Genomic DNA, 13,351 nt, shown 5'->3' on the forward strand with positions numbered 1-13,351 from the left:
AAGCCTGGTCATCCAGCAGTCTTGGAAGTGATCATGGATGGGCCTGAAGACACAGATTCCGGAATATCGCCAGAGGAGGAGGTGATGTGTGCTGAAGAGGCCCTGCTGTACAATAAACTGTAAGAGAACGAGAAGCAGTATGCCTTGTTCACTGATGGGTCCTGTCGCGCTGTGGGAAAGCACTGGAAGTGGAACGTTGCTGTATGGCTTCCTACAAAACAAAGGTTGCAAAAACTGCTGAAGGAGAAGGTAATTCAAGCAGCTTTGCAGAAGTGAAGGCCATCCAGCTGGCTTTGGATACCACTGGAAGAGAAAACTTAACAGTACTCTACCTCTATTCTGATTTGTGGACAGTGGTGGCAAATGCCCTACAGGGCTGGTTACAGGAACGGAAGCAGAACAACTGGCAGCACAGAGGCAGATCCATCTGGGCCGCTTCACTGTGAAAAGACACTGCTGCCCGGGTAGAGAACACAGCCGTAAAGCTGTACCGCATAGATGCTCACATATCAGTGAAGAATAGTGAAACAACCAACAGGTGAATTGAGCAGCTAGGATTGCAGAGGCTCTGGTAGATCTGAACTGGCAACGTAAGGCTGAATTATTTCTAGCTCAGTGGGGCCACGATACCTCCGGCCATCAAGGAAGAGATACCACATACAGATGGGCTTTGGATTGAAGGCTGAGCTTGACCGTGGACGCTATTGCACAGGTTATCCATGAATGTGAAACGTGTGGTGCAATTAAGCAAGCCAAGGAATAAAGCCTCCTGAAGGACGGTGGCTGAAATAAAAATATGGGGAGGCCCAGCAGCTGGGTTATATCACACTCTCACAAACTCACCATGGCAAGCACGATGTGCTTTTAAGGCTGGACACAACCATGACATGGCTGGAAACCTGTCCCACGCCACGTACCGTTATCCAAGATAGCACCCTGGTCCTGGAAAAGCAAGTCTTGTGGTGACATGGCACCCCAAAAAGAGCTGAGTCAGACAACAGGATTCATTTCTGAAACAACCTCAAACACACATGGACAAAAGAGCGTGGCACTGAGGGAGAGTATATCACACCCCCTACCTTGCACCAACTGATGGGAAAATTGAATGATACAATGAACTGTTAAAAACTACACTGAGAATAATGGGTGCTGGGACATCCAAACATCAGGACTCGCATTTAGCAAAAGCCACCTGGTTAGAAAGCATTCTGGGATATGCCAGTCGAGCTGGCCCTGCCCAGTCAAAGCTGTTAGTATGTAAAAGCAGATAAAGTCCCTGCAATACACGCTGAAAAACTCCTTTTGAGCAGTTTTCTACAGAAGGTGGTTTTGACGTTGAAAAAAGTGCATTTAACGAATACCTTGGAGAGCACAGGCACCAAGGTACTCCAATTTCATTCCAGAAAGAAGAGAATCTCAAACCAGAAGTTTGAAACGCTCTCAGGAGAAACTGACAGATCAAGCAAAATAACTTCAGCACTCCCTGCTGTGATTTGCTTAGCCAAAGAACCACTTGGAAGGAGGAAGAGACTAAAGAGGATTTTGTAGGTATCCCTTTCCCTCCTCCTGTCATATCGGAGGAGTCCTAGCTACCACTCAAGTATCGGGACTTCAGGCTTAAGTGCTCTCTAGTCACTAGCAGAATCTGCTGCCAGAGGAGTACTGTGTCCAGATCCGGAGCCCCCAGTACAAGAAAGACAAGGAGCTGTTGGACAGGGTTCGGAGGAGAGCCACAAAGATGATCAGGGGACTGGAGCACCTCCCCTGTGAAGACAGGCTGAGGGAGCTGGGCTTGTTCAGCCTGGAGAAAGGAAGGCTGCGGGGTGACCCCTCTGCAGCCTTTTAGTATCGAAGGGGAGTCAACTCTTGGAAGAGTTGCCCGTCCCTAGGGGCGTTCACGGCCAGATTGGATGGGGCCCTGGGCAGCATGGTCTGGTATTAAATGGGGAGGTTGGTGGCCCTGCATTTGGCAGGGGGGTTGGAGATTCATGATCCTGGAGGTCCCTTCTAACCTTGGCCATTTTGTGATTCTGTGATTCTGTGAACCTGTGATACAGGCACCGATAGAACCAAGTATCACTGTGCATATCGTCCCCTATCCAGTGGGGCTGCAGAAAGGAAAAAGGGCTCCAGTCTGAAGACCAAACTGGCAAACACGCTCAGAAATGACCAGTGAGAAATGACTAGACTCGATTACAGTAGGCCAGAATGGCACAGCTCAGTTGGAAGGACCTGGAAAGTTGATCAAGTCCAACTGCCTGACCACGAGATGGCGAACAAAAAGCTAAATGAAATTATGAGAGGCGCTCATAGAGGTGCCTTTTGAACACGGGCAGGCGTGGAGCATCAACCAGCTCTAGGAAGCCTACTCCGCTACCTCTTGCACCGATGTACCTAAAACGTTGTGGATAGAAAACACGGAGTGTCACCTCCTAAGTTTTTACCGGGCAGACCCGTGGAATTACCTTCAGTGGCAATTAATGGGGGTGGGACTGGTGCAGCACTGCTGACATGTTTGGCACAGTGGCGGCCCAGTGTGTGAGCCATCCTGGGCGTGGCACCGATGTCACAAAGGCAGTGACTGTCACAGCTTACCTCACTGGGTATAAGAGACCGCTGCAGGGTGCAGCGGGGTCATTCCCCAGTAGGGATGCTGTGGTGCGGGGGCAGAGCTGCGGTTCGACCCCAGGACACAGCAGCGAGCTGTCTGGCCAGGGTTAGGCCAGAGACCAAGGAGAAAGCGCATTGCGTGGGTGGTTCCTGTAGGACCAAGCTGTGTGGGATGGAGGTGCAGAGGGCTAAGGGAGCCTGGCCCGCAGGCCCCCTGCAGCGCCTTCTGCAGGAGGGCGAGTTTGGCCTACTGAGCAATACCCTTGTCTTGGAGAGCAACTTCTTCCAGGTGAGTGGAGCGCCTGGGGTCGGAGGGTAGGGCTGTGGCCTCAGGGGCGGTGAGTGTCCCACGAAGAGGCCAAGGCTAACTGATCCCCATGCATGCAGGTGAACCGCCATGGAGAGGTGCTGAACGTGGCTAAGCGTGCACAGGTAGTGACCATGGGGGTAGCCGAAACTGGCCCTGCCATTGGGGTGCCCAATGTCATCTTAATGGCTGTCCCTGCGGATTCCCCAGCCAAGGAGCTGGAGCTCGCCAGGTATTCTTTGTTCCCATAGTCCGCATCCCCTCCCAGGACGCGTTGCAGCCCAGGAGGCGGAGTGTCCCCTGATGTGGGGTGTTCCCTGGCTCAGGGTGCCCGTCACCTTCACTGGCTACTGACTGGCTTTCCCCACAGGCTGCTGCCGCTGCAGTGCGTAAAGCTGACAGTGTACAGCCGCCTCCAGCACTGCCTGCGGCTCCGCTTCCCCAGCGGCTGCAAGGTGTACTTGCAGCTGTTCCCTGGGCCCAGAGCTGAGGAGCTCTTTCTGCACTGGGCTGTGCTGGTGACCATGCTTCCTGTCCCTGGGGAGCCTTGCGTCCACCTCACACCTGCAGAGGAGCCCGTGCCCAGGGAGGAGGCCTGCTCCGTGGGCGTGACAGAAGCCAAGGTTGAGGCTGAAGTCAAGGTTCCTGCCACGGACCCGTCTATGGGTGAGACGCTGACAACAGGAGAAACAGCAGGGACGGACAAGGCCCCACCTGCTTCCAGCACACCAGAGGTGAGGACTGAGACAGGGGTGAGTCCAACACAGGGAAGAAGGTTCAGACAGGCCGGGAGTCTTGAGTGTCACGCTGCCCTTATTCCCCAGGACGTTCCCCATGAGACTTCTGCAGGCGCCACGAGACATGGAAGCAACATATATCTTAATGGCACCTGCAAACCCCTGGCAACCAGTGCAAGGGAGATGCTAGCTGGAGAGAAGAAGCTCTTCTCTGGTGAGATCCTGTCCCCCAGAGCCTGAATCTTCCTCCTGCAGCCACCCGGCTTCATGCCTGGGGCCAGGCTCCATGCTTTGGGGCCATGCCGCATCCTCTCTACATGTGCTCCTCTACTCTCTGCAGGACGGCTCCTTGGCAGAAAATGGGCGCTATGGAGGAGACGTTACTGAGGTCCCAGGCCTACTCCCATGGCAGGTGCTGCACACTGAGCACAGCCTCTATGGAGTGGGCAAGAAGAGTGTCTTGTTGCGTTTGAGACTCTCAGTCTCTGGAAAGGATTACTAGAGGCCGTGCTCAAGCTCACGCACAATGATGCTCACAGCACTGTGTGCATGCGGTATGTGCCTGTTTGAAGGAAGCAGGTCATGTCCGGGGCCACAGCACTTGCCGATGAGCCTCCAGTGTTGTTGGGAACGTTTTATCCGTCCTGGCAGTCACGGGTACCAGTGGACCACTGCCTGAGACTGGAAAGGACTGTCTCTAATCAACAAGAGGCAGTTGACATCATGGTGGACAATTCCGCATTTGAAAGCACTTCTTTGGAGTCGCTTGCCTTCGAAAGGGAGGGCTGAGGCATGTTTATTGGCTGGACGCTTGGCCTCGGAGCAAATGAAAGGAACTTGATAGAGGAGACTGGGAGATGATACCACCGTGTCCCGTGAAGGCAAAATAGAGGCGTCTTCCTGCTTCCTCTTATCTGCAGGCTTAAATTTGCAAGGCCTGGAAGAGGGAACAAAGGAGTTCCTGCTAAAATCCCAAAGCCAGAAGCTGTTACTCCAAAGGAGCTGGCTCTCAGGCACTTTGGACTATGAGTTTGTTCTGTCCTCGTTAGTCATCATCAACTGAGTAACACAACCTTGGACGACCTACCACTACTGAGAACACATCACAACTGAAGATCAACAGCTGACAACAAGATACTGCTGGATTGAGGAGTAGTGAAAGGCTTTGCTTTGCTGTGTTTATACATCTGTCTGGCTGTCTCTCCATCTTCTCTCTCTTCTTTCATTCTTTCATTCTCTGTAACAGCCATTGCCTAAAATTGTCTTGCCTGTAACACGCACTACTCGTAATCAGCCAGTTAGCCAATTTTACCTCCAAGCAGTCGTTGAGAAAACTCTCAATAAAGTGATGTATATTATTCCTCTCGGTCTTGGATGGCTCCATTACAGTAGCAACCCCTTGCTGACTCGGGGAGGCGCGACTCAGGATTCACCTCCCTTGAAACCTACTGAGCGGGATGAGACAGTTCCCTGCAGCCCGCGGGCAGCGCGCGGAGCAGATCTCCCCGTGCGGCCACGGAGCAGCTCCCGGTGCCGCAGCGGATGCGGCCCGGGGGAGGCACGGCATGCGGATACCGCCGGGCCGGAGCCGCGGCCCGGGGAGAGCCGCCCGCGGTGCGGCGGGAGGGCCGGGCGAGCTGCCGCCCCTGGGGACCGCGCTGCAGCGGGGCCCGAAGGGGGGGCCCCGCGTATGGAGCCGCGCTGGGGCAGTGCTTGGGGAGCTGCAGCCTGTGGGAAGTCCACGCGGGATCCGGTCAGGAACGACGGCGTCCGTAGGAGGGAACCACGTGGCGCGGGGGCAGCGAGTGACCGTGGGTGGCAGAGATGAGGCCTTATGAACTGACCACAACCCTCCCTCCTCATTCCCCTATTCCCCTATGCTGCTTGGAGGGAGGGGGTAGGAGAATTTGGACTGGGGATGAGGCATTTGTAGTTTGCTTTTAGTTTCTCACGATTCCAGCCCACTTATCAGTGCTTGTTGCTCTCATTTTAAGGCCAGCTTCAAGCAGTACTCACTGCTGTGAATACAAGTAATGCTGATGAGACCCAAGACCTTTGGAACAATAAAAGTGATTTTTATCTTTTTAGTTCTAGTACATGGAGTTCTGCACAGGGGGCCTTCTGTCTGTATTAGGCATGGTTCTGAGCTGCTATGTATCTATGACTTGGTCAGGCATCTGCAATTCCAGGATAACAATCCGAGAGGTTGTGCTGTCTCAAGCCTTGGAGGATTTCAAGTCCTGGCTGGATAAAGCCCTGAGCATCTTCATCCTCCTCTGCAGCTGCGGTCCCAAAGAGATTCTGTGATAACACTACAATTAGTGCTAGGCATGATAGTTTTAGTAACAGAGTATCTTTATGGATGACTTGAAATGTACTGAAGTTAAGGCCTGTGCCTCATTATAGTAGGATTTAGATATTTATATACTTTAGATAACATTTTTAAAAATGTTTGTACAACTCTACAAACAGAATTATAACTTGAAAATGTGAAATGCCTCATACTAGACATTAAATATTTAAAAATACTGAAAATCTGTCCACTTTCAAAGTGTGCTTTGGACACCTTGAAAGCAGAGGCATTTCCAGAACTTGAGTATTTCAGTGAATTGTACTGATACAACAGTACTTATCTGTCTTTCTTACTCTAGCAGATAAGTGAGTTACAGTTCTTAATGTATGTCACCTGCAATCTTCCTTTCGGGTAGTCATCTCTATTTTTGTAAATAACTAGCAGAGGCTGTCAAGTTCAGCTGAGATAATTTGTAGGTTTGGATCCAAATTCAACTTTTAGATCCCAAATTACTGCCTGTTGTCTGTATTAAGACAATAAGCAATTTAGCTTAGTTAACTAATCAGCAAACCTCACAACCTACTAAATCAACTTTCTCAGCTAGATATCACGAGAGACTTTATTGCAGTCTTAGTAAATAAGATGCAGCTCAGAAGTAGCCTGTTCTCATTGAAAATCTGCATGTTTCTGAAGAAGTCTTTCATAAGAGGCAGTCTGATTTTGTCAGATCTAGGATCTTTCTGTCTCTTTTGTTTACCTACATCTGACTGGTAAAACTACCCTTTAGGAAGAGTTTCTCTGCATGAACATGCATGCATTGAAAAAAGTGAGCATTCTCCTGCCACAACTACGGAGAACCTTTCATGCTGTTACATCTTCAGTGCTGCCACTATGGCTTCTGTTCCAGGGAGCTGCTCCTCCTTCCCCTCAGCTCTCCCCAGCCCAACCCACAATTGTGAAGGCCCCCTCAGCAGGCCTCCTGCAGGGCCTTCTGCAGGAAGGCGAGTTTGGTACTGAGACACTGCTCCTCTTGTCACCCCGACTGCCTGCGCTACTTGGCTGGATGTCCAAAGGAATGGTTTCCTCCACACACCATGCAACTGATGCTAAGTGGAGCAAGCGGGTGCAAGACCACTGTTGAGTGGTCTTGACCAGGAAAGCCTGGTCATCCAGCAGTCTTGGAAGTGATCATGGATGGGCCTGAAGACACAGATTCCGGAATATCGCCAGAGGAGGAGGTGATGTGTGCTGAAGAGGCCCTGCTGTACAATAAACTGTAAGAGAACGAGAAGCAGTATGCCTTGTTCACTGATGGGTCCTGTCGCGCTGTGGGAAAGCATTGGAAGTGGAACGTTGCTGTATGGCTTCCTACAAAACAAAGGTTGCAAAAACTGCTGAAGGAGAAGGTAATTCAAGCAGCTTTGCAGAAGTGAAGGCCATCCAGCTGGCTTTGGATACCACTGGAAGAGAAAACTTAACAGTACTCTACCTCTATTCTGATTTGTGGACAGTGGTGGCAAATGCCCTACAGGGCTGGTTACAGGAACGGAAGCAGAACAACTGGCAGCACAGAGGCAGATCCATCTGGGCCGCTTCACTGTGAAAAGACACTGCTGCCCGGGTAGAGAACACAGCCGTAAAGCTGTACCGCATAGATGCTCACATATCAGTGAAGAATAGTGAAACAACCAACAGGTGAATTGAGCAGCTAGGATTGCAGAGGCTCAGGTAGATCTGAACTGGCAACGTAAGGCTGAATTATTTCTAGCTCAGTGGGGCCACGATACCTCCGGCCATCAAGGAAGAGATACCACATACAGATGGGCTTTGGATTGAAGGCTGAGCTTGACCGTGGACGCTATTGCACAGGTTATCCATGAATGTGAAACGTGTGGTGCAATTAAGCAAGCCAAGGAATAAAGCCTCCTGAAGGACGGTGGCTGAAATAAAAATATGGGGAGGCCCAGCAGCTGGGTTATATCACACTCTCACAAACTCACCATGGCAAGCACGATGTGCTTTTAAGGCTGGACACAACCATGACATGGCTGGAAACCTGTCCCACGCCACGTACCGTTATCCAAGATAGCACCCTGGTCCTGGAAAAGCAAGTCTTGTGGTGACATGGCACCCCAAAAAGAGCTGAGTCAGACAACAGGATTCATTTCTGAAACAACCTCAAACACACATGGACAAAAGAGCGTGGCACTGAGGGAGAGTATATCACACCCCCTACCTTGCACCAACTGATGGGAAAATTGAATGATACAATGAACTGTTAAAAACTACACTGAGAATAATGGGTGCTGGGACATCCAAACATCAGGACTCGCATTTAGCAAAAGCCACCTGGTTAGAAAGCATTCTGGGATATGCCAGTCGAGCTGGCCCTGCCCAGTCAAAGCTGTTAGTATGTAAAAGCAGATAAAGTCCCTGCAATACACGCTGAAAAACTCCTTTTGAGCAGTTTTCTACAGAAGGTGGTTTTGACGTTGAAAAAAGTGCATTTAACGAATACCTTGGAGAGCACAGGCACCAAGGTACTCCAATTTCATTCCAGAAAGAAGAGAATCTCAAACCAGAAGTTTGAAACGCTCTCAGGAGAAACTGACAGATCAAGCAAAATAACTTCAGCACTCCCTGCTGTGATTTGCTTAGCCAAAGAACCACTTGGAAGGAGGAAGAGACTAAAGAGGATTTTGTAGGTATCCCTTTCCCTCCTCCTGTCATATCGGAGGAGTCCTAGCTACCACTCAAGTATCGGGACTTCAGGCTTAAGTGCTCTCCAGTCACTAGCAGAATCTGCTGCCAGAGGAGTACTGTGTCCAGATCCGGAGCCCCCAGTACAAGAAAGACAAGGAGCTGTTGGACAGGGTTCGGAGGAGAGCCACAAAGATGATCAGGGGACTGGAGCACCTCCCCTGTGAAGACAGGCTGAGGGAGCTGGGCTTGTTCAGCCTGGAGAAAGGAAGGCTGCGGGGTGACCCCTCTGCAGCCTTTTAGTATCGAAGGGGAGTCAACTCTTGGAAGAGTTGCCCGTCCCTAGGGGCGTTCACGGCCAGATTGGATGGGGCCCTGGGCAGCATGGTCTGGTATTAAATGGGGAGGTTGGTGGCCCTGCATTTGGCAGGGGGGTTGGAGATTCATGATCCTGGAGGTCCCTTCTAACCTTGGCCATTTTGTGATTCTGTGATTCTGTGAACCTGTGATACAGGCACCGATAGAACCAAGTATCACTGTGCATATCGTCCCCTATCCAGTGGGGCTGCAGAAAGGAAAAAGGGCTCCAGTCTGAAGACCAAACTGGCAAACACGCTCAGAAATGACCAGTGAGAAATGACTAGACTCGATTACAGTAGGCCAGAATGGCACAGCTCAGTTGGAAGGACCTGGAAAGTTGATCAAGTCCAACTGCCTGACCACGAGATGGCGAACAAAAAGCTAAATGAAATTATGAGAGGCGCTCATAGAGGTGCCTTTTGAACACGGGCAAGCGTGGAGCATCAACCAGCTCTAGGAAGCCTACTCCGCTACCTCTTGCACCGATGTACCTAAAACGTTGTGGATAGAAAACACGGAGTGTCACCTCCTAAGTTTTTACCGGGCAGACCCGTGGAATTACCTTCAGTGGCAATTAATGGGGGTGGGACTGGTGCAGCACTGCTGACATGTTTGGCACAGTGGCGGCCCAGTGTGTGAGCCATCCTGGGCGTGGCACCGATGTCACAAAGGCAGTGACTGTCACAGCTTACCTCACTGGGTATAAGAGACCGCTGCAGGGTGCAGCGGGGTCATTCCCCAGTAGGGATGCTGTGGTGCGGGGGCAGAGCTGCGGTTCGACCCCAGGACACAGCAGCGAGCTGTCTGGCCAGGGTTAGGCCAGAGACCAAGGAGAAAGCGCATTGCGTGGGTGGTTCCTGTAGGACCAAGCTGTGTGGGATGGAGGTGCAGAGGGCTAAGGGAGCCTGGCCCGCAGGCCCCCTGCAGCGCCTTCTGCAGGAGGGCGAGTTTGGCCTACTGAGCAATACCCTTGTCTTGGAGAGCAACTTCTTCCAGGTGAGTGGAGCGCCTGGGGTCGGAGGGTAGGGCTGTGGCCTCAGGGGCGGTGAGTGTCCCACGAAGAGGCCAAGGCTAACTGATCCCCATGCATGCAGGTGAACCGCCATGGAGAGGTGCTGAACGTGGCTAAGCGTGCACAGGTAGTGACCATGGGGGTAGCCGAAACTGGCCCTGCCATTGGGGTGCCCAATGTCATCTTAATGGCTGTCCCTGCGGATTCCCCAGCCAAGGAGCTGGAGCTCGCCAGGTATTCTTTGTTCCCATAGTCCGCATCCCCTCCCAGGACGCGTTGCAGCCCAGGAGGCGGAGTGTCCCCTGATGTGGGGTGTTCCCTGACTCAGGGTGCCCGTCACCTTCACTGGCTACTGACTGGCTTTCCCCACAGGCTGCTGCCGCTGCAGTGCGTAAAGCTGACAGTGTACAGCCGCCTCCAGCACTGCCTGCGGCTCCGCTTCCCCAGCGGCCGCAAGGTGTACTTGCAGCTGTTCCCTGGGCCCAGAGCTGAGGAGCTCTTTCTGCACTGGGCTGTGCTGGTGACCATGCTTCCTGTCCCTGGGGAGCCTTGCGTCCACCTCACACCTGCAGAGGAGCCCGTGCCCAGGGAGGAGGCCTGCTCCGTGGGCGTGACAGAAGCCAAGGTTGAGGCTGAAGTCAAGGTTCCTGCCACGGACCCGTCTATGGGTGAGACGCTGACAACAGGAGAAACAGCAGGGACGGACAAGGCCCCACCTGCTTCCAGCACACCAGAGGTGAGGACTGAGACAGGGGTGAGTCCAACACAGGGAAGAAGGTTCAGACAGGCCGGGAGTCTTGAGTGTCACGCTGCCCTTATTCCCCAGGACGTTCCCCATGAGACTTCTGCAGGCGCCACGAGACATGGAAGCAACATATATCTTAATGGCACCTGCAAACCCCTGGCAACCAGTGCAAGGGAGATGCTAGCTGGAGAGAAGAAGCTCTTCTCTGGTGAGATCCTGTCCCCCAGAGCCTGAATCTTCCTCCTGCAGCCACCCGGCTTCATGCCTGGGGCCAGGCTCCATGCTTTGGGGCCATGCCGCATCCTCTCTACATGTGCTCCTCTACTCTCTGCAGGACGGCTCCTTGGCAGAAAATGGGCGCTATGGAGGAGACGTTACTGAGGTCCCAGGCCTACTCCCATGGCAGGTGCTGCACACTGAGCACAGCCTCTATGGAGTGGGCAAGAAGAGTGTCTTGTTGCGTTTGAGACTCTCAGTCTCTGGAAAGGATTACTAGAGGCCGTGCTCAAGCTCACGCACAATGATGCTCACAGCACTGTGTGCATGCGGTATGTGCCTGTTTGAAGGAAGCAGGTCATGTCCGGGGCCACAGCACTTGCCGATGAGCCTCCAGTGTTGTTGGGAACGTTTTATCCGTCCTGGCAGTCACGGGTACCAGTGGACCACTGCCTGAGACTGGAAAGGACTGTCTCTAATCAACAAGAGGCAGTTGACATCATGGTGGACAATTCCGCATTTGAAAGCACTTCTTTGGAGTCGCTTGCCTTCGAAAGGGAGGGCTGAGGCATGTTTATTGGCTGGACGCTTGGCCTCGGAGCAAATGAAAGGAACTTGATAGAGGAGACTGGGAGATGATACCACCGTGTCCCGTGAAGGCAAAATAGAGGCGTCTTCCTGCTTCCTCTTATCTGCAGGCTTAAATTTGCAAGGCCTGGAAGAGGGAACAAAGGAGTTCCTGCTAAAATCCCAAAGCCAGAAGCTGTTACTCCAAAGGAGCTGGCTCTCAGGCACTTTGGACTATGAGTTTGTTCTGTCCTCGTTAGTCATCATCAACTGAGTAACACAACCTTGGACGACCTACCACTACTGAGAACACATCACAACTGAAGATCAACAGCTGACAACAAGATACTGCTGGATTGAGGAGTAGTGAAAGGCTTTGCTTTGCTGTGTTTATACATCTGTCTGGCTGTCTCTCCATCTTCTCTCTCTTCTTTCATTCTTTCATTCTCTGTAACAGCCATTGCCTAAAATTGTCTTGCCTGTAACACGCACTACTCGTAATCAGCCAGTTAGCCAATTTTACCTCCAAGCAGTCGTTGAGAAAACTCTCAATAAAGTGATGTATATTATTCCTCTCGGTCTTGGATGGCTCCATTACGGTAGCAACCCCTTGCTGACTCGGGGAGGCGCGACTCAGGATTCACCTCCCTTGAAACCTACTGAGCGGGATGAGACAGTTCCCTGCAGCCCGCGGGCAGCGCGCGGAGCAGATCTCCCCGTGCGGCCACGGAGCAGCTCCCGGTGCCGCAGCGGATGCGGCCCGGGGGAGGCACGGCATGCGGATACCGCCGGGCCGGAGCCGCGGCCCGGGGAGAGCCGCCCGCGGTGCGGCGGGAGGGCCGGGCGAGCTGCCGCCCCTGGGGACCGCGCTGCAGCGGGGCCCGAAGGGGGGGCCCCGCGTATGGAGCCGCGCTGGGGCAGTGCTTGGGGAGCTGCAGCCTGTGGGAAGTCCACGCGGGATCCGGTCAGGAACGACGGCGTCCGTAGGAGGGAACCACGTGGCGCGGGGGCAGCGAGTGACCGTGGGTGGCAGAGATGAGGCCTTATGAACTGACCACAACCCTCCCTCCTCATTCCCCTATTCCCCTATGCTGCTTGGAGGGAGGGGGTAGGAGAATTTGGACTGGGGATGAGGCATTTGTAGTTTGCTTTTAGTTTCTCACGATTCCAGCCCACTTATCAGTGCTTGTTGCTCTCATTTTAAGGCCAGCTTCAAGCAGTACTCACTGCTGTGAATACAAGTAATGCTGATGAGACCCAAGACCTTTGGAACAATAAAAGTGATTTTTATCTTTTTAGTTCTAGTACATGGAGTTCTGCACAGGGGGCCTTCTGTCTGTATTAGGCATGGTTCTGAGCTGCTATGTATCTATGACTTGGTCAGGCATCTGCAATTCCAGGATAACAATCCGAGAGGTTGTGCTGTCTCAAGCCTTGGAGGATTTCAAGTCCTGGCTGGATAAAGCCCTGAGCATCTTCATCCTCCTCTGCAGCTGCGGTCCCAAAGAGATTCTGTGATAACACTACAATTAGTGCTAGGCATGATAGTTTTAGTAACAGAGTATCTTTATGGATGACTTGAAATGTACTGAAGTTAAGGCCTGTGCCTCATTATAGTAGGATTTAGATATTTATATACTTTAGATAACATTTTTAAAAATGTTTGTACAACTCTACAAACAGAATTATAACTTGAAAATGTGAAATGCCTCATACTAGACATTAAATATTTAAAAATACTGAAAATCTGTCCACTTTCAAAGTGTGCTTTGGACACCTTGAAAGCAGAGGCATTTCCAGAACT

At 52.2% G+C, this 13,351-nt stretch overlaps 2 protein-coding genes across 3 annotated transcripts; both read left to right on the forward strand.

Moving 5' to 3' along the window:
• The first annotated feature begins 577 nt into the window (after nt 1-577).
• Nucleotides 578-3,439, forward strand: LOC149912827 (Golgi-associated RAB2 interactor protein 6-like). The gene is made up of 4 exons (XM_090131880.1): nt 578-2,899; nt 2,998-3,149; nt 3,288-3,364; nt 3,402-3,439. Exons 1-4 carry the CDS (start codon nt 2,651-2,653, stop codon nt 3,437-3,439), a joined length of 516 nt encoding a protein of 171 aa, XP_089988006.1. The 5' UTR covers nt 578-2,650.
• Nucleotides 3,440-9,450: 6,011 nt separating this feature from the next.
• LOC149912828 (uncharacterized) lies at nt 9,451-12,116 on the forward strand. 2 transcript variants are annotated; one of them, XM_090130741.1, is made up of 5 exons: nt 9,451-10,003; nt 10,102-10,253; nt 10,392-10,755; nt 10,846-10,972; nt 11,099-12,116. In XM_090130741.1, the coding sequence occupies exons 1-5, from the start codon at nt 9,755-9,757 to the stop codon at nt 11,143-11,145; spliced, it is 939 nt and encodes a 312-aa protein (XP_089986867.1). In that variant the 5' UTR covers nt 9,451-9,754; the 3' UTR covers nt 11,146-12,116. The 2 variants fall into 2 exon arrangements, with proteins under 2 accessions (XP_089986867.1, XP_089986866.1); XM_090130740.1 differs by having other exon boundaries at nt 10,392-10,972.
• The last annotated feature ends 1,235 nt before the right edge of the window (nt 12,117-13,351 follow it).

The sequence above is a fragment of the Phasianus colchicus genome, chromosome Z, assembly GCF_987193195.1.
Source record: "Phasianus colchicus chromosome Z, bPhaCol1.hap1.1, whole genome shotgun sequence".
Taxonomy (NCBI): Eukaryota; Metazoa; Chordata; class Aves; order Galliformes; family Phasianidae; genus Phasianus; species Phasianus colchicus.